This window comes from Nyctereutes procyonoides, unplaced genomic scaffold (genome assembly GCF_905146905.1).
Source record: "Nyctereutes procyonoides isolate TBG_1078 unplaced genomic scaffold, NYPRO_anot_genome, whole genome shotgun sequence".
In the NCBI taxonomy this organism is placed as follows: domain Eukaryota; kingdom Metazoa; phylum Chordata; class Mammalia; order Carnivora; family Canidae; genus Nyctereutes; species Nyctereutes procyonoides.
The window spans coordinates 25293589-25319190 of NW_026575160.1; the positions used below are offsets into that span (position 1 = coordinate 25293589).

Sequence of the window (25602 nt, forward strand, 5' to 3'; positions counted from 1 at the left end):
GAGAGGCCATGGAGGGGGCGGGGTAGGGCTACGTACTTTGCCTCGGTCAAAATTCTGGATGATGGCAAGGTGTAGGTGCTCCTTTCGCTGCCATTCTGTTTGCATGGGGTAGGTCAGGAACTCCCGGAGGGGCCGATCGGACCATTCCAGCAGCTCATCGTACAACAGGAGAGTATATGCAGCCTCTGAAAGTTGAGTGGGAAGGCTGTGATCAAGACAGGATCCCAGGGACACCTGGGTGGCTCAGCGGTTGAGCATCTGCCTTTGGCTCGGGGCATGATCCCGGAGTTGAGGGATCGAGTCCCATATTGGGCTCCCTGCATGGAGCCTGCTTCTCCCTCTGCCTGTTTCTCTGCCTCTCTCTCTCTCTCTCTCTCTCTCTCTCTCAATCTCTGTCTCTCATGAATAAATAAATAAAATCTTAAAAAAAAAAAAAAAAGACAGGATCCCAAACAGCATCCCCTCAAACGGGGCTGGTTTGGGATAAATTGGGAAAAAAAATTGTTGAATTTCATGATAACGAAGAAAAAATGTTCAGAATATATGCAAGAGCAGACTGATGAGTGATGACTTCCCCCTGGAAGATGGAACTGCATATTTTATATTTTGGCTCCCTATATTAATTCTCTCCCTTACTTCTCTTTCTTGCTTTCTCTTCCCATCCCTCTTCCTTGCTTCTACAATGCTGCTGGGGTAATAAAAATGTTTAAGGATATATTGTTGGAGCTTGTTCAAAGAAATAGGGCAACATGCCTTTGATTGCTGGGGAAGTGCACTGGTAAATCCCTTGGGGTGAGACTATGGGCATCTTCCAAAGGACATACTAGGAAATGAAAAATGGTAATTAAATTCTTCTTGATAATAAAAGGCTGAAAAGTTTGAAAATGGTGTTCTGGGGCAGGGTTAGGGGATCAAGGCAGAATCTGGGAGGTGCAAAGAAGACAGGAGCTAAAATAAAGGTAGAGAAGAAAAAGAAAAAAATCTAGTAACAGGAGGGACTAGAAAGGGCAAAAGTGTTGGTAAGAAGTGTGTGGGTATATGAGAGACAGGGATATAGAGGGAGGACTATTGTGTGGTATGATGCTCAGTTGGCCCCACAAATCTCAGTAATGACGTGGTTGGGATTTCTTGGGAAAACATGTAAAGGGGTGATATTCTGTATACACACATGGAAATGGAGATCTGTAGGCCTAAGCACAGTTGGCAGGTAGTGCACTTAACTGCCATTCTGCAGGTCTCTCCCTGAATCTGGCCAAACAGATCAACAGGAATCAGAGTTCCATTGTCACTGATGAAGGACTATGATTGTTTTTTTTCCTTTAATATTGTGACAGCCAAGTCATTTATTAAATTGAATAGACAAACCCTTATGTTATTAATCCATTACCATCCCTATATGTCTCTTAAATGACGTAATGGTTGGCGTCTGGGTGGTGCAGTCGGTTGGTTTCAGCTTGGGTCATGATCTCAGGGTCATGAGATTGAGTCCCATGTTGGGCTCTGTGCTTGTCAGAGTCTGCTTGAGATTCTCTCTCCTTCTCCCTCTGCCCCTCCCGCTCAAGCTCTCTCTCCCTCAAATAAATAAATCTTAAAAAAAAAAATGTAATGGTAGCTTTTAACATAATACCAATAAATGGTCATACTTAATCTTCACTTATTTGCCTTAAGAGTAGCTACACATAAGGCTCTAAAGTAGCATGTTAAGTCCTACATGATTTGGCCATCTCAGCATATAAAATGCAGCTGTAATAAGAAAGGCCTGGGTCCCTATCACTTTTTTCTTTCCTCTTTTCTGTCCTGTGAAGCACAGGCTCTGGCTTTTCTTCTTCTTAATTACCTTTGGTGAGCTTAGTCTCCGGGCTTCAATAACTGCAAAAGCTTTCATAACCCACCAGCGGTCTCTTATTCCCCTCTGTTCAGTTTGCACACTGTTACCAGTATGATCTTTCAACCGCCAAGGATCATGTCGCTCCCCTGAATCAGGGTGATTCTCGGTAGCTCACAATAAATGTAGGCTTCCTAACATGACAGAGAAGGCTGGCCGTGAACTGGTCCCTACCAACCTCTCTGCTCACATTTCCCTTTATCCCTCCACCCAGTACAGGTAAGAAGGAGCTCACCACTGTTTCTCCTAAAAAGCCTCCAGCCTCCATGGTTGGGGCCCCTGGATCCCATCATCGGCTTTTGCTGAATGGAACAAGATGTATCCTGACCTGGAAGCAGTTGTTGCAAGAAAGCTTCCCCAAGGGATGGAGGTACCTTCTGCTTTAATGGGCACTAGCCACAGTCTTTCTTGTGGAAGCTGAATGTGACATGGACAGAGAAGAGTATTGGCTAAGGGCTGTTGGTTACTTGGTGGATGCAGAAACAGAGCTGAATCGCCACAACACAGGTTGCCATGGAAGGCTGCTTTTGACAGGACAAGAATGATGATAATAATGACTGTCAGTTCTGCACTGTATCTGAATAGCTTTCTAGTTTTCGGTGAGACATCCTGAGATGATTTCCTGATCTCTAATTCCCCACATATCCTTATAATAAATGCCAAGCATCTAAGAAAGCTCTGTGTGTGTCTTTGTTCCTCTGTCTATACACTTTGCTCCTGCCACGTGAATAATCCATAGTTCCCTTTATTTACCACATGGGCTGACACCTGCAACCCCTCACAGACTGTTCCTTCAAACTCTTGCTGAGTAACTCCTTTTTCTCTTAATACACAGCACAGGAATGATCACTTTTATCTCTCAAATTTCTTGTGTGTCTCCCCCAGGCCTGCGAATTCACAAAATATTCTTGCGATTAATTATTTCCTAGAGAAAAGGATGAGAAAGATTAAGTTGAAGCATTCAGCTGCCCACAGGGAGTGAATGGAAGGGCAATGAAAGTCCAGTTCACAGAGCCAGAAAGTAGAATGGTGGGGGAAGAGAAAATGGGAAGTTACTGTTTCATGGGCATAGTTTTGATTTGTGCAGATGATAAAGTTCTGGAGGGAGAGAGGTGATGGTCGCACAATAGTGGGAATGTACTTCATGCCACTGACATGTGACCTTAAAAACAGGTCAGATGGTAAATTCCATGTTACATAAATTTTACAATAAAAAAAATTAAAAGTTGGGAGAGGGGCAACGAAGGGATTTTAGTTCCTAAAGTGCTTTCCAAATCATGCTTGCCCTGGGATGGTCCCTGGGCGTGATAGAAGATGGGTGTGCCCCTGAAGATAAGCAGGTATTGACAAGCCATCAGAAGCTGATGAGTGACTGAATGGGGACATGGAAAAGTGTGAAATCAATGACACTTGTTTCAGAATCTGATTCAAGAAAATGATGTCTTTCTGGGGAAAATGGTATGTGCAATGGAAGCAGTAGAAACTTTTCATGAGGGACACCTGGGTGGCTCAGCAGTTGAGCGCTCCTTCAGCCCATGGCGTGATCTTGGAGTCCCTGGATCAAGTCCCACATTGGGATCCTTGCAGGGAGCCTGCTTCTTTCTCTATGTCTCTGCCTCTTTGTGTCTCTCATGAAGAAATAAATAAAATCTTAAAAAAAAAAAAACTTTTCATGAAATCAAACATATATCCGTTTGAGGCATGACCGACACAGGAGACTACTGAGGCTGATTTTAAACACATTAGCAAACTGTAGACGCCTTATGGCAATACATCGGATATTTTTTCTTCTGCATCTCAAGAAGACAATAGCATGTACTGAAGAGGGAAGAATGAATCATATCCAAAATTTCCAGCAATCATTGAAAAAGTATTTATAATTTTGAACAAAAGGCATCACCACATAATTAAATATGGACCCGCTCACTCCATCATCTTGACAAATATACAGTGAGGACACCAATATGCAACAAGGAAGAACTCAGGAGAAGACTGGAGATAAATCAGGAATGAAGAGTACTGTCACGGAAGGCTGCAAAGGGTTAAAGCCATTTAAACAGGATCCTATAAAGACAGAGAAGTTTTCCCATTAATTTCTCTTTCTCCAAGGACACACAAAAATGAGGACAGAGGAGTGATGAATAAAATGCTGCATGGGAGGAGAACTTATTTCTTATGACTTTGAGGGATATAAAAACTGCAAGTTCAGTAAACAAATTAAAGGAAAACAACCTGCCCATTGCTGAAATATAATCCGACAGATTGGGACTGTTTCAGAGAACCAAAATATGTATTACATAGCTGCAAGAGCTTGTCCTAAGTTCCCTCCCTCATTTCTTTTTTAATGACCTTTAAAATTAGTCCACAATTAGTGGAGTCTACAGCTCTAATAACTAAGCTCACCATTTCTGTCAAAATTTGGCTACTAACTACTATGAAAATGGTCAGTGAAACTCCCAGACAACATACCTCCAAAATCTTAGTCTATTTAATCAAAAACATCTGCGCATCTGTGTGAAGAGATACTGGGGCTTCCTTAGTGACTCAGGAATTATCAATATTGAAGGAGAAAAATCGCTGCAGGTGTTAAAATTTAACCAAGTAAATTTATTGGTGATGCATTTATTTAAATCTCACACTGCTGGGGCGCCTGGGTGGCTCAGTCGGTTATGTATACGACACTTGGTTTTTGCTTAGGTCATGATTTCAGGGTCCTGAGATTGAGCCTCATACCAGCTCTGCTCTGGGTGTCAGGCCTGGAGCTTCTCCCTCTCCCTCTGCCCTTCCCTCACCTCCCCCACGCACACGTGCTCTCTCTCTCTCTGTCTCTCAAAGACAAAAACAAATCTCACACGGCTAGGCACTAAAAGGAGAAGACTAAGAAGAAAAAATTACGTCTGTCTTCAAGGAATTCACTCTTTAACTAGAGATAACTCAAAAAAAAAAAAAACCTAGAGATATCTCTACCTACCTACCTACACACACCCCTTATATAACTATTAAATACAATTTGATAACTACTTTCATGAAATCTGAAAAAAATGCAATGGTTAAAGAGTGGGAATCATCAACTCAGGGCATGGGCGAAGGGTGGGGGGCATGAGGTTGCTGTGGGAAATAAAAGGAAGAGAAATCCAGAAAAAGATGGTAAAGACACACGCTCTGAAGGATGAAGACAAGGCACGTAGTCCAAGTGGTAAGATGAGGCTGCACAGATGGGCAGGTGTTGGTTTTATGATGACGGACCCTGAATACAGAGTTTAAACTTTTTTCTTTTTTTGTAGAAGATACCAACTAAAAACAGTTCTATCTAGAGAAGGGGCTGGTGAAATTGTCGAAAGGGGCCAGACAATAAAAAAAAACTGATAATTAAAATGATCATGATTTACAGTCTAGCTTGCAGGTGATGTGATTGTTGTTGTAGCTACTCAGTTCTGCCTTTTGTGGCACAACAGCCGCCATAGACAATGTCTGCGGAAGTGAGTGTGGCTGAGTTCTAATAACACATTTTTTTTGTGCTATTTTTTTTAAATTTTTATTTATTTATGATAGTCACAGAGAGAGAGAGAGAGAGAGAGGCAGAGACACAGGCAGAGGGAGAAGCAGGCTCCATGCACCGGGAGCCCGACGTGGGATTCGATCCTGGGTCTCCAGGATCGCGCCCCGGGCCAAAGGCAGGCGCCAAACCGCTGCGCCACCCAGGGATCCCTAATAACACATTTTTAAAAAAAAGATTATTTATTTATTTGAGAGAGGAAGATAGAGAGCACATGCACACATACCTGAGAGTGAGCACAAGCAGGGGGAGGAACACAGGGAGAGGGAGAAGCAGACTCCCTGCTGAGATGGGAGCCCCACGTGGGGCTCGATCACAGGACCCTGAGGATCATGGTCTGAGCCGAAGGCAGACAACCGACTGAGCCACCCAGGTGCCCCTCCAGTAACACTTCCTTTACAAGATCAGGTGGTTGGTCTGCAGGCTGCAGTCTCTGCCCCTCTGCTCTAGGGAAGAACTCTGGGGCTACTTAAGAAACAGTCCAGGCGTGAGACCACGAAGGCCGCACAGAGGCCTGGGGGGGGGGGGGCAGGGAAGGGGGGAAACAAAGAAAGGGAAATATTTTTGAGAGATTGTTAGGAAGGGAAATGAATAGAACACGGTGAATGATTAGGTTGCAGGAGGCTCAGAGATACCGAGGTCTCCACACTGAGTCAACGGAGATGCTGTTAATTGATACAGTGACACAGTAGCTGGAGGCATTATTTAAATTCTGGCCACACAAGCACCATTTCTGAAAGGATTGCTTTCTTTTAAAGCTGGAGGAAGGGCCACAATTCAGGAGTTCCTGGGAAGAACAGTGTGGCAGCAGACTCAGATTTATAGTTCCTACATCCAGCTAAAGCATTGTTTTCTGGTTACAATGTAGGGAGCATCTCATATCCTATCTTTCCCACTGATTGTAACTAAAAACCCTAGGCAGAAAATATAAAGCAACTCTTGGAGGATTCTGAAAAGTAAAAAAAAGAAGGTAGGAAGAGTAAGAAAAAGAATACTCAAAGAATGACCATAAAATAGTGAGCTCTCGGGGAGCCTGGGTGGCTCAGTGGTTGAGCATCTGCCTTTGGCTTGGCGCAGGGTCCTGGGATAGAGTCCCGTGTCAGGCTCCCCACAGGAAGTCTGCTTCTCCCTCCGTCTATGTCCCTGCCTCTTTCTCTGTGTCTCTCATGAATAAATAAATAAAATCTTTAAAAAAAAAAAGTAGTGACTTCTCGTTTTTTGTTTTGTTTTGTTTTTGTTTTTTTTGTTTTGTTTTTGTTTTTTTCCTTTCCCATCTCCTGGCTTAGCCTTCCTGGTCTCCTGGAACTACAAATGGAAATGGACAGAAAAGGCTCCAAGGAAAGCTCCTCTGGTGAGAGAACTGAGGAACTTCCTGGGCTGGGTGGAGTACTTTTGACCCTTCCAGCCTCTTCTGGGTCCCAGGAACACAGAGCAAACTTGTGGAGTGGACAGTGCAAACAATCACAATGGCAGCAGAGGCGTCCATGGGCTTTTCTTCTGTTCAGTGTTTGGCTCCCAGGAAGACCAGCTGTATGGAGTGCATCATAATGTGTGTGTGTGTGTGTGGGGGGGGTGGAATCAAGCCTTGGCTTTGACCAATTTGGCTTTGATTAAGCTAGAGTGCTAGGTAAAGGAGCCCTTGGGAGATAAGAAAAATGAGGAAGATCACAGAGAGGAGGCACATGGAGAAAGCAATTTTTAAATTTGGTGTGCGATGTCATTCAAACATCTCATTCATTTTGGTTTTGGCATTTGATTTCCTTTTTTTTAATTTAAATATTTAATTTATTTATTCATGAGAGACATAGAGAGAGAGGCAGAGTATAGGTAGAGGGAAAAGCAGGCTTCCTGCAGGGAGCCAAATGTGGGACTCGATCCCAGGACCCTAGGATCACAACCTGAGCCCAAGGCAGACGCTCAACAGCTGAGCCATCCAGGGGCCCCAAAAGTGAATGCTCTTGAATAGAAAGATATAAGCTCCCTGCAAAGAAAAGGAAGCTACAAAAAACCCCACAAAATAACAACAACAAACCAAACATACAAAAAACCAAAAGTGGAAAGGAAATTTTACAACTGAGTAATAAAGTAACAAAAATTAAAATTTCACTGGAAGGTCTCAGTAGCTGAATGGAAATGGCAGAGAAGAGACAGTGGATTTGCAAATGGATCAGCAGAAATTATCCTATTTGAACAAGAAACAAAGAAAGAAGAAACATTGGGGAAAAGAAATTAATAAAGCCCCAAGAACTTATGGAACAATACCAAAAGGCCTAACATTCATGTCATCAGAGTCCCAAAAGACAAGGACTGGTACAGAAAACACATTTGAGGAAATAATGCCTGAAAATTTCCCAAATCTGGTGAAGGAAATAAGTCTGTAAATTCAAGAGACACTGTGACCTAAACAGGATAATCTTAAAGAAAGCCCAAGCCCATGTACATCATAATCAAACTGCTGGAAACCAAAGATAAAGGCTTAAAAGCAACCAGAGAAACTTAGACATTAAACATAGGGACACAATTTAGATGATGCTGATGTCTTATTGGAAACCATGGAGGCCAGAAGACAGCAGAGCAACATTTTTCAAGTACTGAAACAAAAGAACTATCCACCTAGAATTCAATATCCAGCAAATGTATCCTTCTGGGATAAAGGCAAAATGAAGACATTCTCAGATGAAGCAAAACAAAGAGAATTCTTCACTACTAGATCTAGTTTTTTGTTTTGTTTTTAAAGATTTTATTTATTTATTTAAGAAAGAGAGAGAGAGAATGAGAGGGAGAGAGAATCCAAAGTAGACTGCACTGAGCACAGAGCCCAGCACAAGGCTCGAACTCACAAGTTTGAGATCATGACCTGACTGGAGACCAAGAGTCAGCCGCTGAACTGACTGAGCCGCCCAGGTGCCCCTCACCACTAGATCTACTTTAAAAGAAATATGAAGACAAGTTCTTTAGACTGAATAAAAATGGTAACAAAGAGGAGCTGAGAACTTTCCTGAATGAAGAAAGAGCAATACAAACAGTAATATGGGGTTTTCAATGCATGCACATGTAATACATAGGACAATGACAACATAGCATTTAATTTCAAGTGCTACAATACCAACTGTAAGTGGACTCTGAAAAGTTAGATATGTATTTGGTAATTCCAAAAGCAACCTCTCAAAAAACAATGCCAAGTGGTATAGTGACAAAGCCAATACATTAAAATGGAGTATTCAGAAACATAGATCCAAGCAAAAATTTCAGTTTGGAAGTACAAATGCAATGCTTGAGGCCTCAGCTCTAAATGTAAAAACCCAGGGAGTGACATGTCTAATAAACCAGTGTCCAGCCCACTCTTCCCAGCCTGAGCCAAAAGACAAAAAGAATTACCTGTAAAGTTTTGGGCTTTGAGATGCAGATCATAGAGTTTGTGGATGTAGCGTATGTACATCTCTTCCTTGTTCAGTTCAGTTTTATAGAAGTTCTGTAAAAAAAGAATACAGGTATGGACCGTTTCTCAACAGTCAGGCCTGCAAACAGCTGCCTTTTACTCTGTAGAAGTTCCATGTCTGGAACCGCGAGAATGGATGCATTGCTCCATATAAGCGTCTTTTTTTTTTTTAATAAATGTCTTTTTAAAAATTAAGTAAAGAGACCCAGTGATATATTTTTAATGCAATACTGTGTTAAACATTACCTAGCAACTACTGGATAAGCTGGTAATGCTTGGATAGTGTCACTACCAGTGACTCACATTTCTTTTGTACACTATTTGTTAGTTTTTACTGCCTATTCAACTAAAAATATTAAAAATATGTAACAGATTACTCTGCTTATTAAGCCTGACTACTGATAGTCAAAGGATAGCTTAATTTCAAGTTTCAAACATATTTTGCTCTAAAGAAAAAAAAGTTTCTAAAATCTATGGGTAAGGATAAATAAAAATAAGGTAAAAGCATTTTTTTCTTCCTCTGAAGAATCCTGTAAAGGAGGGCAAATGAAAATGCTCTTTACTAGTAAGGCACTATTCTGAGTTTCTTGTGTTGGAGTTTCAGTCTTTCCAGCCAAGGGATTATTAACAAGAGATTTCAAACTATTTATAGAGGGGCATGCTTACTGAAAATATTTTTGTTTATTTAAAGAAAAAATATCTGGGTCTTATTAAACTTCTCTAAAGGGCAGCCCTGGTGGCGCAGCGGTTTAGCGCCGCCTGCAGCCCAGGGCATGATCCTGGAGACCCTGGATCGAGTCCCACGTCGGGCTCTCTGTATGATGCCTGTTTCTCCCTCTGCCTGTGTCTCTGCCTCTCTCTGTCTCTATGAATAAATAAATAAAATCTTAAAAAAAATAAACTTCTCTAAAATGTTTTGAGAACATTCAACTCAACTCTGACTTACCTGGACACATTACGTGGTTATGTGTTATGAAAAATTCAACTCTGACCTACCTGGACACATTACATTGGCTTTTTAAAGGCGTAAGCTATACACACCCACATGTACTCCTTCACCACATTGTACAAAGTACCTCAGCCCTCACTGAACTTAGTAAACATAGAACAAAAATGTACATGACGTTAGGTTCTAGCAAAAAGCAAGATGCCAGGAGGTTCTAAATGGGGCATTTTTTGTTAGCAGATCATTGTACAATATGAAATCCCTGCTCAAGTCATCCAAACTACTATCACTGTTGTTGACTGATCTAGCCAGTATGGGGAAGAAAGGAAAATGAGTGGTGATATGGGGATAAATCTGTTGACCTCCAGGAGTGACAGGTTTTCTTTAAGGGAGAAAGACCAGGAATTCTAAAAATCTTTGAAACTGATTAGCTGGACAGGGCTCTGGTGATGAACCAAACTAGCCAATGTGGCTGCTTAAATTGTTCTTGGCTTCAAGCCTGAGGACTTTCTGTCAAATGTACTTTCTGTCCACTACCTAATAGGTGTCTATTCTTCAGTATGAGAACTCTTATAACCTTGAGGCACTGACATTTAGTTGAATGCATTGTAAGAGTTTTTTTCTTCCAATTTATACCATTATCCTCCCCCTTTTCTTCTTACCGCCTATAGATCTTGGCATTCTTTAAATATCTAAGCAAATAGTGCTAGTCACATCTCTCTTATTATAACCAAAATCATTTTCATTAGCAAGAATTGTTGTACCGTAAACACAAGTCTAACAACCCCACAGCAGGCTTTTTACATTATTAAGGGATGATTTGCTCTAATAGCTTTCTGGTAAGAAGCAGCTTTTTTTTTTTCTTTTTTTTTTTTTTGAGAAAATAAGTGATCACTTTGTAAATGACTAATTCTCCTTGAAAAAAAAAAAAAGAAGAAGAAAAATTTCTCCAGTCAGCAGATGAGAATTCTTCACATATGTCTGGCAAAACTTGTGACACAAAGAACAAAACAATAATTACATTTCCTAGTATTAGTCATGTCAAACACTATGCATTTTTACCGATTTAACACTAGTTTAACTTCAATCTTGTGAAGGATGCCAGAGCTCTCCTGAAGACTATCTGGAAATGGTCTTTCCAAAGAGTTAGGAAAAATCTCTAAGAGGAAGTGAGTAGCTGAAGAGAACCATATTACTACTAGAAAATATCAAGAACTTTCCATATGGACTAGAAGCTAAAAAGATTAGCTTCAAAGTTATGTATCTGGCACTTGGATAATAAGCCTTCTTGTGCTAGTTTGAAATTAGAACAGCTCTCACAATGTTAACATTTTCTGTGAAGATTGTTCTTAGTGCAAAGCCAACAGGATAAATTCTTTGTGTCAAGTGAATCCTGCTGGGGCTACTGATTTTTATTAGGTGTCTGGCTTATTCCTGCTGGGGGACTACACACATTTTGGGCAGAACATTCATTCCTTCATCCAAGGAAATGATCTCTTTTGTTACACCAACTGAGAAAGTGAGCCTAGAGTCTTGCACGTACCTATTTACCTGCACACAGAAAGCACTGTGGGAGAAGATGGAGACGAGAGAAGACGATTGTTCTGGAAAAAGGTAAAGGCTGTCCTTTGAGGTTATTTCTAAAACTTTGTGGCGGGCACTGGGAAAAGCTGGGGTTAAGAAGACAGAGTTTACAGAGCACTTTGGCTCTTCTTCCCAAACACTGATACAGAGGCAGCTCGGGCTGAGGATCTTGAATGTGGTAGAAGGCTGGCAAGGGCAGGACATTGGGGAAACACACACAGGAGACTTAAAAGTGGTAATGACTACGCTCAAGGTTAGAAATGAGAGCCCAGGGCAGCCCGGGTGGCTCAGCGGTTTAGTGCTGCCTTCAGCCCAGGGCCTGATCCTGGAGACCCGGGATCGAGTCCCACGTCGGGCTCCTTGCATGGAGCCTGCTTCTCCCTCTGCCTGTGTCTCTGCCTCTCTCTCTCTCCTCTCTGTGTTTCTCATGAATAAGATCTTAAAAAAAAGAAAAGAAAAGAAAAAAAAGAAAAGAAAAGAAATGAGAGCCCAGGGAGGAGGTGAGTGGGCTGGCCTCGTGAGTCTAGCCTGGTGGCCTGATGTCACTGTTGGGTCTGATGACAAAAATGATGGAAGAAAGCGCACAAGATGTGGCCTGAGAGAGGACTCTGGGGTCTCACAGTTTTTACTGACTGGTATTGGAGGTGGAGATGTGGTGCCTGAATTCGAAATGAGGAACAAGCAGCAGGTGTGGTTAAGAAGGACACGGGCACATACGTACCCGGAGGGGAGCACGGCTCAGTGAGAAGGCGAGTGAGGGACACTGGTAATGAGAAAGCAGAAGTCCTGTGCTTTGAAGAGGGGCTCTGAGGGGAATAAACAAGACGGGCTGAAAAGACTAAAGCCAGTGAATTGGGATCAGAGAGAATGAGAGGGGGGCAAAGGACGCTTCCAGGGTGCCGGCCAAGAGAGAAGAGTGGGGCATGCGAGCGATCCCAACAACCACGGTCAAGATAAGACTGTCTATACAGGCACTTAGAATAGCTGGTGAGGTTGCATCTCTTCTGCAACATAAGTACTCACAAATTTAGAACTGGAAGCAGTCACATAGTCTGTATTTTAAATCTGACTAAGGGAAATCATCAAAAGCAGCAATACACCCTATATTAAAAAATATATATACAAAACAAGAATGTCTCTATGGATGGATATTCTTTAGCTCTTTGGCGAGAAGTGAATCCTATCAACCATCCTATTTGATAATTAGTGATGAGACATTTTAATACAGTTCAGTTTTCCAGGAAAATTCTGGTGCAGCCTGTTTTCCTGACATCATTTTTAATTTTACTCTTAAAAAAAAAAAAGTCCTGTTTGGGTGATCGATTATATGGTTATCTTAGTTATAATGCAAAACTTAACCATAGTGGTATCAGACACTTAGTTTGCCAACAAGCTAGAGAGTGAAAATTAGTGCGTTAAGCAGAAACTGTCATTTGTTCACAAAAGAAGAGATGATGAGTATTCATTAAAATGTAGACTGACTATAAGAAGAGGGACAGAAAAAAAAAAAAAAAGAGGAGGGACAGAAAGAAAGAAACTGCACAGAGGTAAAAAGATCTCTACCCGGGGACCCTGTGCCTTTTCCTAGGAAAGCCACCAAAGACTCGGGGATGGTGAAGCAGTGCCACAGGAGAACAGGGGGCATCACTCTGATCTCACGGAGCCTCAGGGGATGCAGTTGGTACATTCTACAGTGTTCGCAGCTGAGAGTTTTCTGGGATTTAATTCAACCTGAAGCTTCTTTTGAAAACACTTTCAAGCTCTTCTAAGAAACATCCAGATTAAAAAAAAAACACATTGTAAACTAAAAACAAGCAAAACAGTATTTCTGTGAAAAATCAAACATTAGGCTAAAAGGAAGAAAAGGGGAATAGTTTACTAACCAGAAGGCTAACTGTGCAGCCAATCTTTTTGCCATCTACCTCTCCCATTTTCATGCAGTCCCTAAAAACAAAAAGCAATCGTCAGAACTCAGAACTCCCTTCCTAGGGACAGTTTCTTCATTTAAGGCAGGGGTGGGGAGGTGGGGAAGTACTGTTAGAGACGGAGGCAATTTGCAAGTAGTTGAGACAGAGGTTCTGGGGACCAGAGGAGCTGCCCCAGGCTATATGATCTCAGGTGAGACATTCCTGAGCACCCGTTTCTGGGGCGCATTTTACTTGCATGTGGACTGCGCTCCCTGTCAATAGATGGGGGGGGGGCCCTCTGGGAGAAGGAAGAGTGAAGATGTGTTCTTATACACCTTCTTCCAGAGGGGTGAGACATAGCTGGAAGCCTGGCCATCAACAACGAGAAGGAGGGATTCACTCTTAAAAGAAAAACACCACGCATTTAAATGGGACGAACTGCTTTAACAGTTGAGATAATTTAAAAATAAAAAATAAAAAATTCCCGTCTATGAAAGGTAACAGTGGTGCGTGCCACACAGCACCCCCTTTCATAAGAAAGCAGCACGACTGTACAATTTTCTGTCACAATGTCCTCACCTTAAAACCCACACGGATCAACTGGTTCAACTGGCTGAGTCTAAACACCAAAAAGGATTCCTTTACTAATGGGACTCTGAGAACCTTCTCAACTCACTCTAAGACTTTGAAAGAACCATCAACCAAAACAAAGAGAGAAAAAGGGGGCGGGGGGGATCAACAAAAAACTCATAACCAGCCAGTTACAAGTCCATTATCCTGCTGCACAAGGTTCTGCGATCTGATTATCAATCCTTTGCGTGATTAACTCCAGCGGAAAGTTGACTGCGTTTGAACTTTGGGATTTTCTAGCTGGAGCACATCACACCTGGGAGATGGGGGGACTCTGCTTACCTGTAATCTAACAACCTCTCCATCAGACGAGTTACGGTGGCGATTAATGAAACGCCACTTTCCCTCCATGTTTCCCGCTCAATTTTCTTTAGTAGACTGGAAAAGAAAGAACCCAGGGCATTTTCAACATTTATTTTTATCAGTCACCATGACAACCATTTTACTTTCATCAGTACCTTAAATGCCTTAGCAACCACTGCAACATCTCACAAGTAGCACGATTTGCAAACAATGTCTTACCTAGGATAGGGACCAAATAGTGGAATTCTAATCCAGGAAGCATTGACAAAGCAAATTGATGTTCAGATTATCCAAGTCATAAAATACGAACACATGCATATGATCATTTTTTACGAAATATACAAGCACCCCCATGGCTCCAAGACATTTCCCCCTGGCTTCTCTCTTACACTCACGGAGGCTGGAGCCTACCCACAGCAAATAACACCACGAAAAGCAACAACAGGAGTACCTCGAAGTTTACTCTGAAATAAGATCTTGCTTTTATTCGCAGAAAAATGTTTTCCTACCTCTCGGTGGAATGCATCTTCATCCAGGCAATTTTACTGCAATGCAAGTGCTAGAGGAAAATCCTTGTACAGACGGTATGACGTTTGGCGTTCCTTCCCTTCCCTTCACATTTGCCCACTCAATACATATTGTACTATCTGTGCACTCACTCAACACTTTCATTCATTTTGTCATTAATCACGGGGATTGTCTATGTGGCTGTTACAGCAGATTGATGACGAGTACCGAACCACATCTCTCCTCCTACATCTCCCCTAATCTTAAGCCCCTTGGAGCAGAGGCACTTCGTAAACACAAAATCACAACAATCAGGATAATTAGGATCTGTTTGACTTTCACTCCTGCCTCTTGGCAAATTAAGCATGCGCTTGGCAAAGCCTTTAGGGACTGAACTTTCTCCGAAAGATAAAAGTAAGAGCACAGGCATGGCACTGGGAGGATCCTTCCCTACCCCTCCGCATTTAATGATCTTTTCTGTCTAAAATCTTGCGCCCCTTTCATCTCGGTCTCGGGGAATAGCGGAGAGAGAAAGCATTTCTCATGACTACAATCTAAGCCAATCTTATATTGTGCTTAAAGGAAAAATAAATATTAAAGAAAAAAGCCATTCTGCCAAAGCTAGCTAGCTTCCTTCTTTCCTTCCTTTCTTTCCTGTGGCTCTGCTCTCTCTCAGTTTCCCTCCCCACTTCTTGCTGTTGCCATTCCAATGTCCTGTGTCTTGTTTCCTCATCTGTTGCCCAAGCATCTCTGATCATTCCCTTCCTGGTTTCTTCTGACTTGCTTCCATGGATTAAGTGGGAGGAGAGAGGGAGCAGGGGAGGGAGAAGTATAGGAAGTGATGGGGCCTGCCCTGACTAATCATTCCCCAGGGAAGGTCCCTTAGTTTGTTTAAATGTGTTTTCTTTAAAAAACAAAACAAAACAAAACAAAAACAAACCTCCGAACAGCACCTGTTTCAAGCTTAAATGCCAAACTGGTATTGAACCAAGTACTCAAATGCAAATCTGCCTGCCAAAGCAATGCAGGATGATGGAGAAATTTCCCCAAGTGACAGCCCACACCTCATATACTTTACGGGCTGAAAAACAAAGAACTCAAGTTAAGTAATGATTCTAAAAATATATGGAGACTTCCTTTGTGGGCATGAATTTCATTAATTTGCACAGCTCCTGATGCAGTAAGAAATCAGAGCTAGAGAAGCCCTCCTGTAAGAAGGGGCACAGTTGTGCAGAGCCTCCTTAACTTCGACTAATCTCAGACCCTAGGACCAGGTCCAGAACCCAAGTCATCTGCTTTCACAGCCAGCCTGCTCTTTCTCTCAGGAAGCTTGTTCTCCCCATTTAACTGAGAAGGGGAGCCTATCAGCAAGAAGAGAAGAGTCTTTCTAGAGATAACTTTGGTGAGATGGGTATTTTTTTATTTGGTCTATAATCATGCCCATGGGCCCAGGCTGAGTACACAGGGAATGCATCCAGTAACAGTGAAGGGTGATTTCTGATTGCCAAGTTGATAGGCTATGGGCTTCCGTAACATGGGAGAGAGGGATACATACACCACAGTTCTGTAGGATGACATAATGCTCAATGTGCTCTTACGCTGTGAAAGAATATTAACAGGGGGAGGTAGGATCTGACCCTAAGTTGGCTTCTCTCTACATCATTGTGCCATGGCGTTGAGGCCATCACTCCTACATGAAACACTCGTGTCTGTCCATGCTCTTCTTAATCCAAAGACAAGAGTTAGACATATGTATTGCATAGCCAATGCTGGGTCTCCAAACTAAAGTTAAATGTGTGATCGCCAAAGAAAGAGCTTCGAGGGACGCCTGAGTGGCTCAGCAGTTCAGTGTCTGCCTTCGGCCCAAGGCGTGATCCTGGAGTCCCGGGACCGAGTCCCGCATCGGGCTCCTTATGAGGAGCCTGCTTCTCCCTCTGTCTGTGTCTCTATATCTCTCTGTGTCTCTCATGAATAAATAAAATCTTTAAAAAAATTTAAAAAAATAGCTTTGCAATAACTTGGAGTCTTATTTAATTACTTAGAGCAACACACGAGAAAGAAATGAGAGGGATGGTATCTCTTTCAGCAAGTGCCCTACTGTGTGCTCTGACAGCACAGTCACTGCAATGTCCCCTGTCCCAGAAGAAAAATTCATCCCTGACACAGGGAGGTGCTTGATAAATAAAACCAAATGAGTAAATCACGTAGAGTCAGGGGAGGCAGGATTTAATTCTGGTACTCTATTCAGGAGATATCACTCTGGTGTCTATGATCTACAATTTCAGCATTATCAAAAATAATAAATCCTGACTCCAACTTATCTCCAAAAGATGTTTTCTGGGTCCATGAAGATAATATGGGGGGGGGGGTGGAGGTGAGTGAGCTCTTAGGAAGGAAACTACTGCACACATTTCAGGTCTCCTTCTAAGGAGGCTACTTGGGCAATTGCTACATGTTCAGGAAGCAGGGAGCTCCTTTCAGCTTCTGAACAAATGTGAAGAAGTTTTAGATATGAATTACAGAGAACAAATAAGAATCTGTACCATAATGGCATTTGTTCCTAATTCATAATGTGTGCGGTGACTCACTGTGCCTATACTAATTCATGGTGACTTCTATTGCCAAAGAAGCATTTCATTGTTTCCTGAAATATAGTTAGGTTTTCACTTTCTTTTCTGAGCCCAGGTAGTAATGATATTTAATTATCACTTTAGGTTTTGTTTAATCCCAATATGCCGATGAGAAAAGCATGAAAGAAAAATATTTATAGTAACATTTCTAATAATATGCTAAAAATCACAAAAGAAAAATAATCTTCATTGAATGAAATCAGGCACCTTAAAACAGTCTTAACTATAGAGGCTTAATACATTAATTATTGGTTTGATTCTAATGTCAAGGTACATCTTCTATTTCAAAGCCCCATTTATACACAAGCAATCCAAACTGCAAGCTATAGGCTTTTATTAAAGCAGATAAGAGGCACTATAAAATGATGTATTTATTAATCTTGTGAGTTTATTATAAATAATTAATCACAAATCTCAAGAGATTCATTTCACTGAGTGCTTGCTCATTTTATTTCTTTGTTCCAACCAAGGACTGGTAACTGAAATGAGAGCAGTTTTCAAAGGCAATTTATTACACTGGATGAGGTTTTAATCAGAGTTCTTGCTAAACTCCAGCTGTCATGAAACGCCGGCGCTTTGTACACTAGAATGAACAAGGGCTTGGTGAATAATTACTAAAAGTTCCAGTTTAATTACAGTATCAGAAGAAAATGGTTTTGTTCAGGATTCAGTACAAAGAATGTATTTTATCATCACCCACCACCATCCTAAGAAATCTGTATACCCTTTCTTGACTTTTCCTTTGAATATAATTTTCTTAAAGGGTTTGGGGATGATTCTGAATTAGGCAACTTGAAATCTATCTATCACTAGTAATACTTCCTAAACCTGGATACTAATGTATCTACTTTTTAAAATTAATGATCATAACACGAAGTATACAACTTTGCTTTTGGCTTATCAATCCTAACGCATTAATAGTTTTACATGACATTTGGGCATAAATACATGGAAAGGTACATTCTGTAATAGAAAAATATATTGCTGAATGATTTTTGTATTTCTGAAAGACTTGCAAACATTTTCCAAGCATCATAAGCTAGTCTTGCCTTCAAAAAGAAACACACTTTATCAATATACTAGAACTGAAAATGGTTAAGATCCACAGAAAACCATAGAGAAAACAAGTGTTAGACTTCAAATCCTAAAGTACTAAAACATTCTTACATGTCCTCACTGGCCATCTCACACAGTGCATGAAAATTTGGTATAAGCAATTCACCCTGGATTGTGATCACCTTCTATTGATAAGGATAACCTCAAAGCTCCCTCCCAGCACTCTGTTGTCATTCTGTCCTCCATCTAAATCCAAATCACAGAAACTACTAAAAATGACTTGCTTCTGTGATATTCTAATAAGAAACAGGTAGACAGTAAATGATAATGCTGAGTGAGCAATCAGTATTGATGAATCAAATCAAGCGCTGAAAAACAGATGCCAGCTAGGTTAGTTTCCCCACCAACAAACCAGCCAAGGACATCTTGCCTCGGAAAGCATTGCACACGAACATGATAATCACACCACTCCTCTCCACTCTTAACCCTACTTAAAATCATGATCTTGCAGCCCCGGTTTTAATTCTTTGGCTTGAAAAGAGAGAGATTTGTTACATAACACAAGTGACCTGACCTAATCAGAGATTAAAATAAGGAGACATGTCTAATCATCAACATAATAAGATCCATTCGCCAGAGTTAGGCAATTATCTTTTATTTCACACTACACAAAGACAAAGCACTCCTGTGAGACCCAGGCTGTCTTTGCAGCTCTCAGTCGCTCAGCACTGACACCACATCCTCTGAATGGAACTGACTTACATACACATGCTACTCACATACTGTTGAAGAGCTCGCGGTATGTTTCATCACCTTTGCCTTCCGACATCAGGCTATCCAGTTTGTCAATGAGCTTGGCTTCCACCTGAAATATACCCAAATGTTACTCCCTTTCTTCCCCTTTACAAGTGGGATCTCTAGGCAAACCGAAACGCATTTATATCTGCAAGGGAAAAAAAAAACCCACAGTGAATTTTATGAAAGCAACATTATCATAAACTGTGGTTAATAGCAGACAGCCCCTTGGAATTCTAGGGGGCTAATTTAGATGGAGCAACATGACTTCAAACTCCCGGAGGGGTACCATTTGCTGCCACCAGAGACATCTATTTGTTGACTCAAACACAAATGCTTGCAGCCCAGCTTAAACACTTGGATTTTTTTTAAGAGCTATAAAAACTGGCAAGTCCTACTTATTTATTTTTTTAAAAAAATCACTTTATGTGTAAGAACGTTAGCAAAGAAACATACCCACAGACGTTAATTTAAATCTTTGATGTGTTTTGTATCTATTTTCTTTCTCAAAACAGTTCGAGGTTCCACTAAATCTTTGCTCAAGTTGAGAACTTGCCTTATCCATGTACAGATGGTAGATCCATAGAAATATTCTAAGTCAGCAATAAGCTACATGAGAGAGAAGGGACATATTTCCTGAAAAACTGTAGTCAAAACATTTATATCTTCAAGAATGTAAATCCTCTGGGCCTTGAATATCAGGAAAGCAGAAATAGCCCTTCATCTGTCTATTGGAGGCAGCAGAGACAGGAATGAGACACCCCCGCACGGCCAGAGAGAGGTAAACAAGTGCAGATTGGGAGGCATATTTGACTTTGTCAAAGGACGAAGCTCAATTCTTCCTTTGAATCAAATTCTATTAAGGGTAAGAAGACCAAGGGGAAGGAGTGCCCCACACCCAGGAACAGTTTTAAAAGAGCCTTCCATTTACTTATTAGTTGTTTTTTTTTTTAACTTATTAGCTTTCTTGAAATGAGAAATTGATACAGGTGAAATGCCATGCTTCCGACAGTAGGAGGGCTCTGTGTTGCGTGCAGCTTGCTCATACCGTTTATGATCATTTTTAAAATTTGAGAAAGGCTTCATTTGGAGAAGCATGAAGGGGGAGGGGCAGATCCTTCACACAGGTAAGTGTGTACAGGTCACTGCAGTGAGTGTGTGAACAGAAAGAAGCTATTATCCTCAATTTGAGTGACTTGGTGTGGCGAAGGCAGCTGATTTCTTATGTGATCTGGTTTTGTAAAACAACAACAACAACAACAAAAAAATGTGTTCTTTCCAAAACTGGAGCTATCAGAACCTATGTCATTGAGAAATAATAGGCTCATCTTGGAATCTCCTTTCCAAGAATTTCCACTGCTTTCCTGTTTAAATTATCCATGCTTCAAGCAAACAGCAATATAACATACTGGGCATCCAATGCTCAAAACAAAGCCATTCACCAAATGCAATGATCAGACCACTGAAAGGTCCATGATGTTAAGAAACATTAACCTTCTGATTCCTCTGTGTTGTGTCTAACTGGGAACAGATCAAGTCTCTGCTGGCTCTTAAACAGAGATCTTGGAAATCACAGAATTTTTCAGCTGAAAGGGATTTGAAGGCTTCCCCAGAGGCTTAGGGGGACATAAGACTGGAGACGTGATCAAGGCCACAGGAATGGGAGAAGGCAGGCCGGGCTGGAATCTAAATCCCTTGACAGCTGGCTCAGTGCTCATTTCCCAACTCAGAGTTGAATCTCATAGCTCAGAGGTGCTCAAGGAGAACTGAAACTCTCCCAACTGCTCTGAGCAGCTCATCCACCTACCTGTTTAAAATTGCCGCTCCGCCTCTGCTCCCAATCCATCATATCATGAAAAATAGGAATCATGACATTCCGGAGATCTGGTTGGGGTATCAGGGTCACTTCTAGGAAAGGGCCAATCAAGGCAGGGATAAAATGAAGCTTGTGCTCTCCTAAATTGAATAACACATTTGAGTTTCAGTATATTTAACCATAGCAGGATTTCAGAAAATTAATATTATTAAATTTATTTTAAATGACTACCACCAGTATATTCAATTATAGTTGTCTCTCCAGGCAAGAAAGTATTTCCCCAAGCAGATATGTAAACAGTAAATTTCCATATGTTGATCAATGTTTCTCCATCATTTTTTTATTGAAAAACTATAGATTTACCTTTTCACAGTTAAAAAAAAAAGCTATAAGATACCAGGAAAAAAAATTGCACCACAAATTAAAAATGACATTACACCAAAAGTTAAATCTTCAAGAATTGGTTATATATGTACTATTATACAGTCACGAACATTCAAATTTTTATGTAGTCACTAAAAATGAGGCTTAGGAAGGATAATCAGGCAAAGCTTTTCAACATAACTAATTGAAAAAGCAAGGTACAATACAGTATGGACAGGTACCTCTTTCATTTAAAAAAAAACTATATATAATAGTCAAGAAGATCATATCCCCTAATGTTAACCACAAAGGTTATCTCTGGGTGGTAAGAGTACAGTCAATTTTTATATATGAAAAAAAGTGGTCCCTGCAACATATAATTTTTCTTATGTTTTTAAACATAATAAACACACAGCCTAAATAAAAAAACTAAATGGTACTCTAAAAAAAAAAAGAATGTAACAATTTTCTAAAAGATTACAGAATAATTAATAAGAGTGACCTCAAAATGGGGTATTACCAAAGTCCACAATATATGGTACTGATACTTCTTTGAAAAGGAAGGTAGAGGGTAGGATGGACACTGACGATTTCATCTAGCAGATGAGTACTGTGTAAACCTGAAGAGACTCTCGCCATAGAAAACTTAATCCCTTCCTGATCAGCAAAGCAAAATTCTTTTTTTAAATGTCATATCATGCTGTACCTTCGTCCTTGAATATGCACGTTATTATTTTTTAAAAGATTTTATTTATTTATTCATGAGAGACACACATAGGCAGAGGGAGAAGCAGGCTCCATGCAGGAAGCCCGATGTGGGACTCAATCCCGCGGGGACTCTGGGATCACGCCCTGAGCCAAAGGCAGATGCTCAACCACTGAGCCACCCAGGCGTCCCAGCAAAGCAAAATTCTGAGCTATGTATGACAACAGCAAAATAAACTTTACTTAAATGATTTCTTTTTAAACTGAAGATTTAGTATACTTTCCCCAACTCTAATTGTCAGCCACATGGTCTTGTTTTGAAGTATTTAGGGCATCTGCTACTTGGGCTGCTGGAGTTTTATATTTATGGGCACAGAACAGCCTGTTAGGGAAGTATTGATTTTTCTACGGCAGTTACAAGACACTGTGTTTGCAAATGCAGAAAAAAGAGCCCACTTTACATTTAGTAAGAATGTTGGTTCAACTAAAAATAGCAAGAAAAAACTTAACCTTGAAGCACAATGAATGCCAAAGATGGGACACAGTAGTCAAGACTAGCCTCTTTCTTCGTAGACTATTCTTGTTAGTAGTAATATACAATATTTTGGGGGAAAATTTATGCCTTCCCTATTCCCTTGACTGCAGTTTTAGTCCTTCCACTGGGATATGAAAACACTGAGGAATAACACATTTCAGAAAAGGTATTTACTTTTCATTACTTGGTCCTTACTCTTCAAAAGTAAATTATTTTATCAAATCTACAAGGAAATACCACCTCACACCCATTAGGATGGCTATTTTCAAACAAAAAAGAAAGGTGAGGGGTTCATGGGTAGCTCAGTCAGTTAAGCATTTGACTCTTGATTTTGGCTCAGGTCATGAATTCAGGGTTGTGGGATAGAGCCCCACATCAGACTCCGTGCTGGGTATGTAGCCTGCTTAAAATTCTCTCTCCCTCTCTCCTTTTGCCTCCCAGCCTGCTCACACCCGTGCTCTCTAAAAGAGAGAGAGAGAGAGAGAACAAATGTTGGCAAGGATGTGGAGACACTGGAACCCTTGTGGACTGTTAACAGGAATGTAAAATGGTGCATCACTCTGGAATACAGTATGGCAGTTTCTCAAAAAATTAAACCTATAATTACTATACGATCCATTGCTCAAAGGTAAATCTGTGGGATATAATGATCAGACTTGAAAATCGTACAGCTTTGTGCTTAAAAGCAGACTAAATTATATGTGCCCTTTAGTCCTTGCTCTCAACAGAAGGGAAAAAACAACTTGTTTCTAGCATATGCAAGAGTTTCCACACTTCTAGGTAAGCACCGATGACCGAAATCTGATTAAAAAATACTGTTCAGTAAAATCTGTGTTTGTGTATTAGACTAACTGGGTAGTTTCAAGTGGCAATATATATTATATATATTCAGTACGCTCAGTATTTCCTCTTTGCAATTTATTTTTTAAAAAATGTTTTTTGGTATCTACTAAAAACTATTAAGGATCTTGATTTATGAAATCATAAATCCTATTTGCTTTACTAAAACATGATGATTGGTTTTTATCAAGATTTTTCTTATTCACACAAATTGGACAAAAAGTTTAAAATATGAGATTTAAAAACTAAGCTCTGTACTGGTATGGACCATTTTTTCTTATATCCCTCCAAATAAGTTGCACATAGCCAGTGCTTCATCAACTGTGATAAACTGAATTTATTGGCCTGATCTGTTAAGAAACGCACATCTATAATTATCTGAATAAATTCTTCTTTAGCATTCAAAACACTCAATGTGACATATTTACAGATAAACCAAATTATAATAGATATATTTTCATATTCCTAAGTAACAAGCTGACTTAAGGTCTATAAGGGGTGTTAAAATAGCACTCTGAATACTTAATTTTTCTTATCATTTTGTAAAAATATACGTTGGAAGAGAGCCTTCCACATTTCTGAACATTTTCCAATTCTAGTCGTTGTACAAAGGCAGTGACCTTTAGAATTCACCTTACGCTGTGGAAGTGTCAGAAAAGCCAGAACACAACTCTAGGGAAATACGAAGAGGATGAAATACCAAGAGGAAAAACCAAGGAACGAAGTGAAAATTTACACTCACCCTGCTTTGGAACTATGTCATGCTGGGAATTCGTAGCTGAGTATAATGAAACTTTTCTAACAGACTGCTAGAACTGAGCTAGAGCTAGTCTTTAGGGCTGGGAAAACAAAGAAATGGGAAAGTATCTAAAACAGTGCTTTTCAATCTTTCGTCAAGAATCACCTGGAGAACCTGTTAAGACTCAGTTGTGTCCCACTCTTGGTGATTCTGTTTCAGCAGGTCCAGGCTAGAGCCAGGTTAACTTGCATTTCTCACAAGCTCCCAGATGCTGCAGGCCCCACTGGAATTCCAGTGTTCTAAAGAGTACTGACATAATGCGTTATGGGGATCAATATGCTCTAGAGATTTTCCTATGGATTTCTGAGGAAATTTTTGAGAAATAATTTCACATAAAAGCCAGAGAGGTAGAAATATTTTTGTTTTAAAGACCAAAGAGTTGGGAAAAGTTTATGAAGAATACAAAGACATCTTTAAGGAGACTAAAGGTGTTGGCCTTATTTAACAAGCCAAAGGTCATGCACAAGGTGCATAGCTATCCTGGCTTGAATAAAGATTTATGTGGAAATAATTATACGAGGCAAAGCCAATGTTCATCTAGGAAAGGAAACCCTCCATGTCTTCTAACATTTGTCATTTGAGTTCTGAGAAGAGTTTAATCAACCACAATGGCATTCCAATGCAGAATTCTTCGGAAAACATCTTGTTAAATTAATGCCAAATGCAATATGGACACAACAGGGCTTTGAAAAACAACACAAAGAATTAACAGAACATAAAGACTGAAAGGAATACTCTTTAAATAAGACAAACTGATGCTATTTTAGAGCTGAATCTAAAGATACATCATGGACTTCTTCTGGCTGGCCTTAGACAGAGTTGGAGGTTGCTTTCAAGATGCTCACTTTTTTCCTGAAATTACCAGCAAGCACTGAACACCAGGCTCAATTATATATAACAAGGCTTCCTCAAACTGCTATGAATATTGCTATACATATATACGGATCGTGGTCAAAAATCACTCTGTAACATGAATTGAAGTAAAATGATAATAGTTCTATTTTCATTTACAGAAAACAAATCCTGCCATTTCCAAGATGTGCTTGGATGAGCCCAAGAGAAAAGATACTTTTAGATCATTACGTATTCAATTCAAATAGGCCCATCACTTTAATGAATCACAGGAAGTTTACAGTGCAGTAATAGTAAATGGATACTATAAACTTGCATAGTTAGCATACAAAATTAAATAAGTTGGAATCTCCAGAAATAAACCCTATGCCAATGAGGTTGTAAAACAATTTATTTTCCAAATATTATTCTTTTCTAGTCAACCAGGTCTGGGTCATCAATTTTCTGGAGTAGT

The 25602-nt window shown here is 40.4% G+C and overlaps 1 protein-coding gene across 5 annotated transcripts in view; it reads right to left on the minus strand.

Moving 5' to 3' along the window:
* The window catches only part of DOCK4 (dedicator of cytokinesis 4), a 412270-nt gene that overhangs the window by 40027 nt on the left and 346641 nt on the right, over positions 1–25602 (minus strand). For all 5 annotated transcript variants that reach the window (XM_055314619.1, XM_055314621.1, XM_055314620.1 and 2 more), the window contains exons 31-36: positions 21046–21194; positions 19223–19308; positions 14230–14325; positions 13294–13354; positions 8820–8913; positions 37–185 (exon numbers count right to left, since the gene is read on the minus strand). In XM_055314619.1, the coding sequence (XP_055170594.1) occupies positions 37–185; positions 8820–8913; positions 13294–13354; positions 14230–14325; positions 19223–19308; positions 21046–21194 (635 nt within the window). The remainder of the gene's footprint in view (positions 1–36; positions 186–8819; positions 8914–13293; positions 13355–14229; positions 14326–19222; positions 19309–21045; positions 21195–25602) is intronic.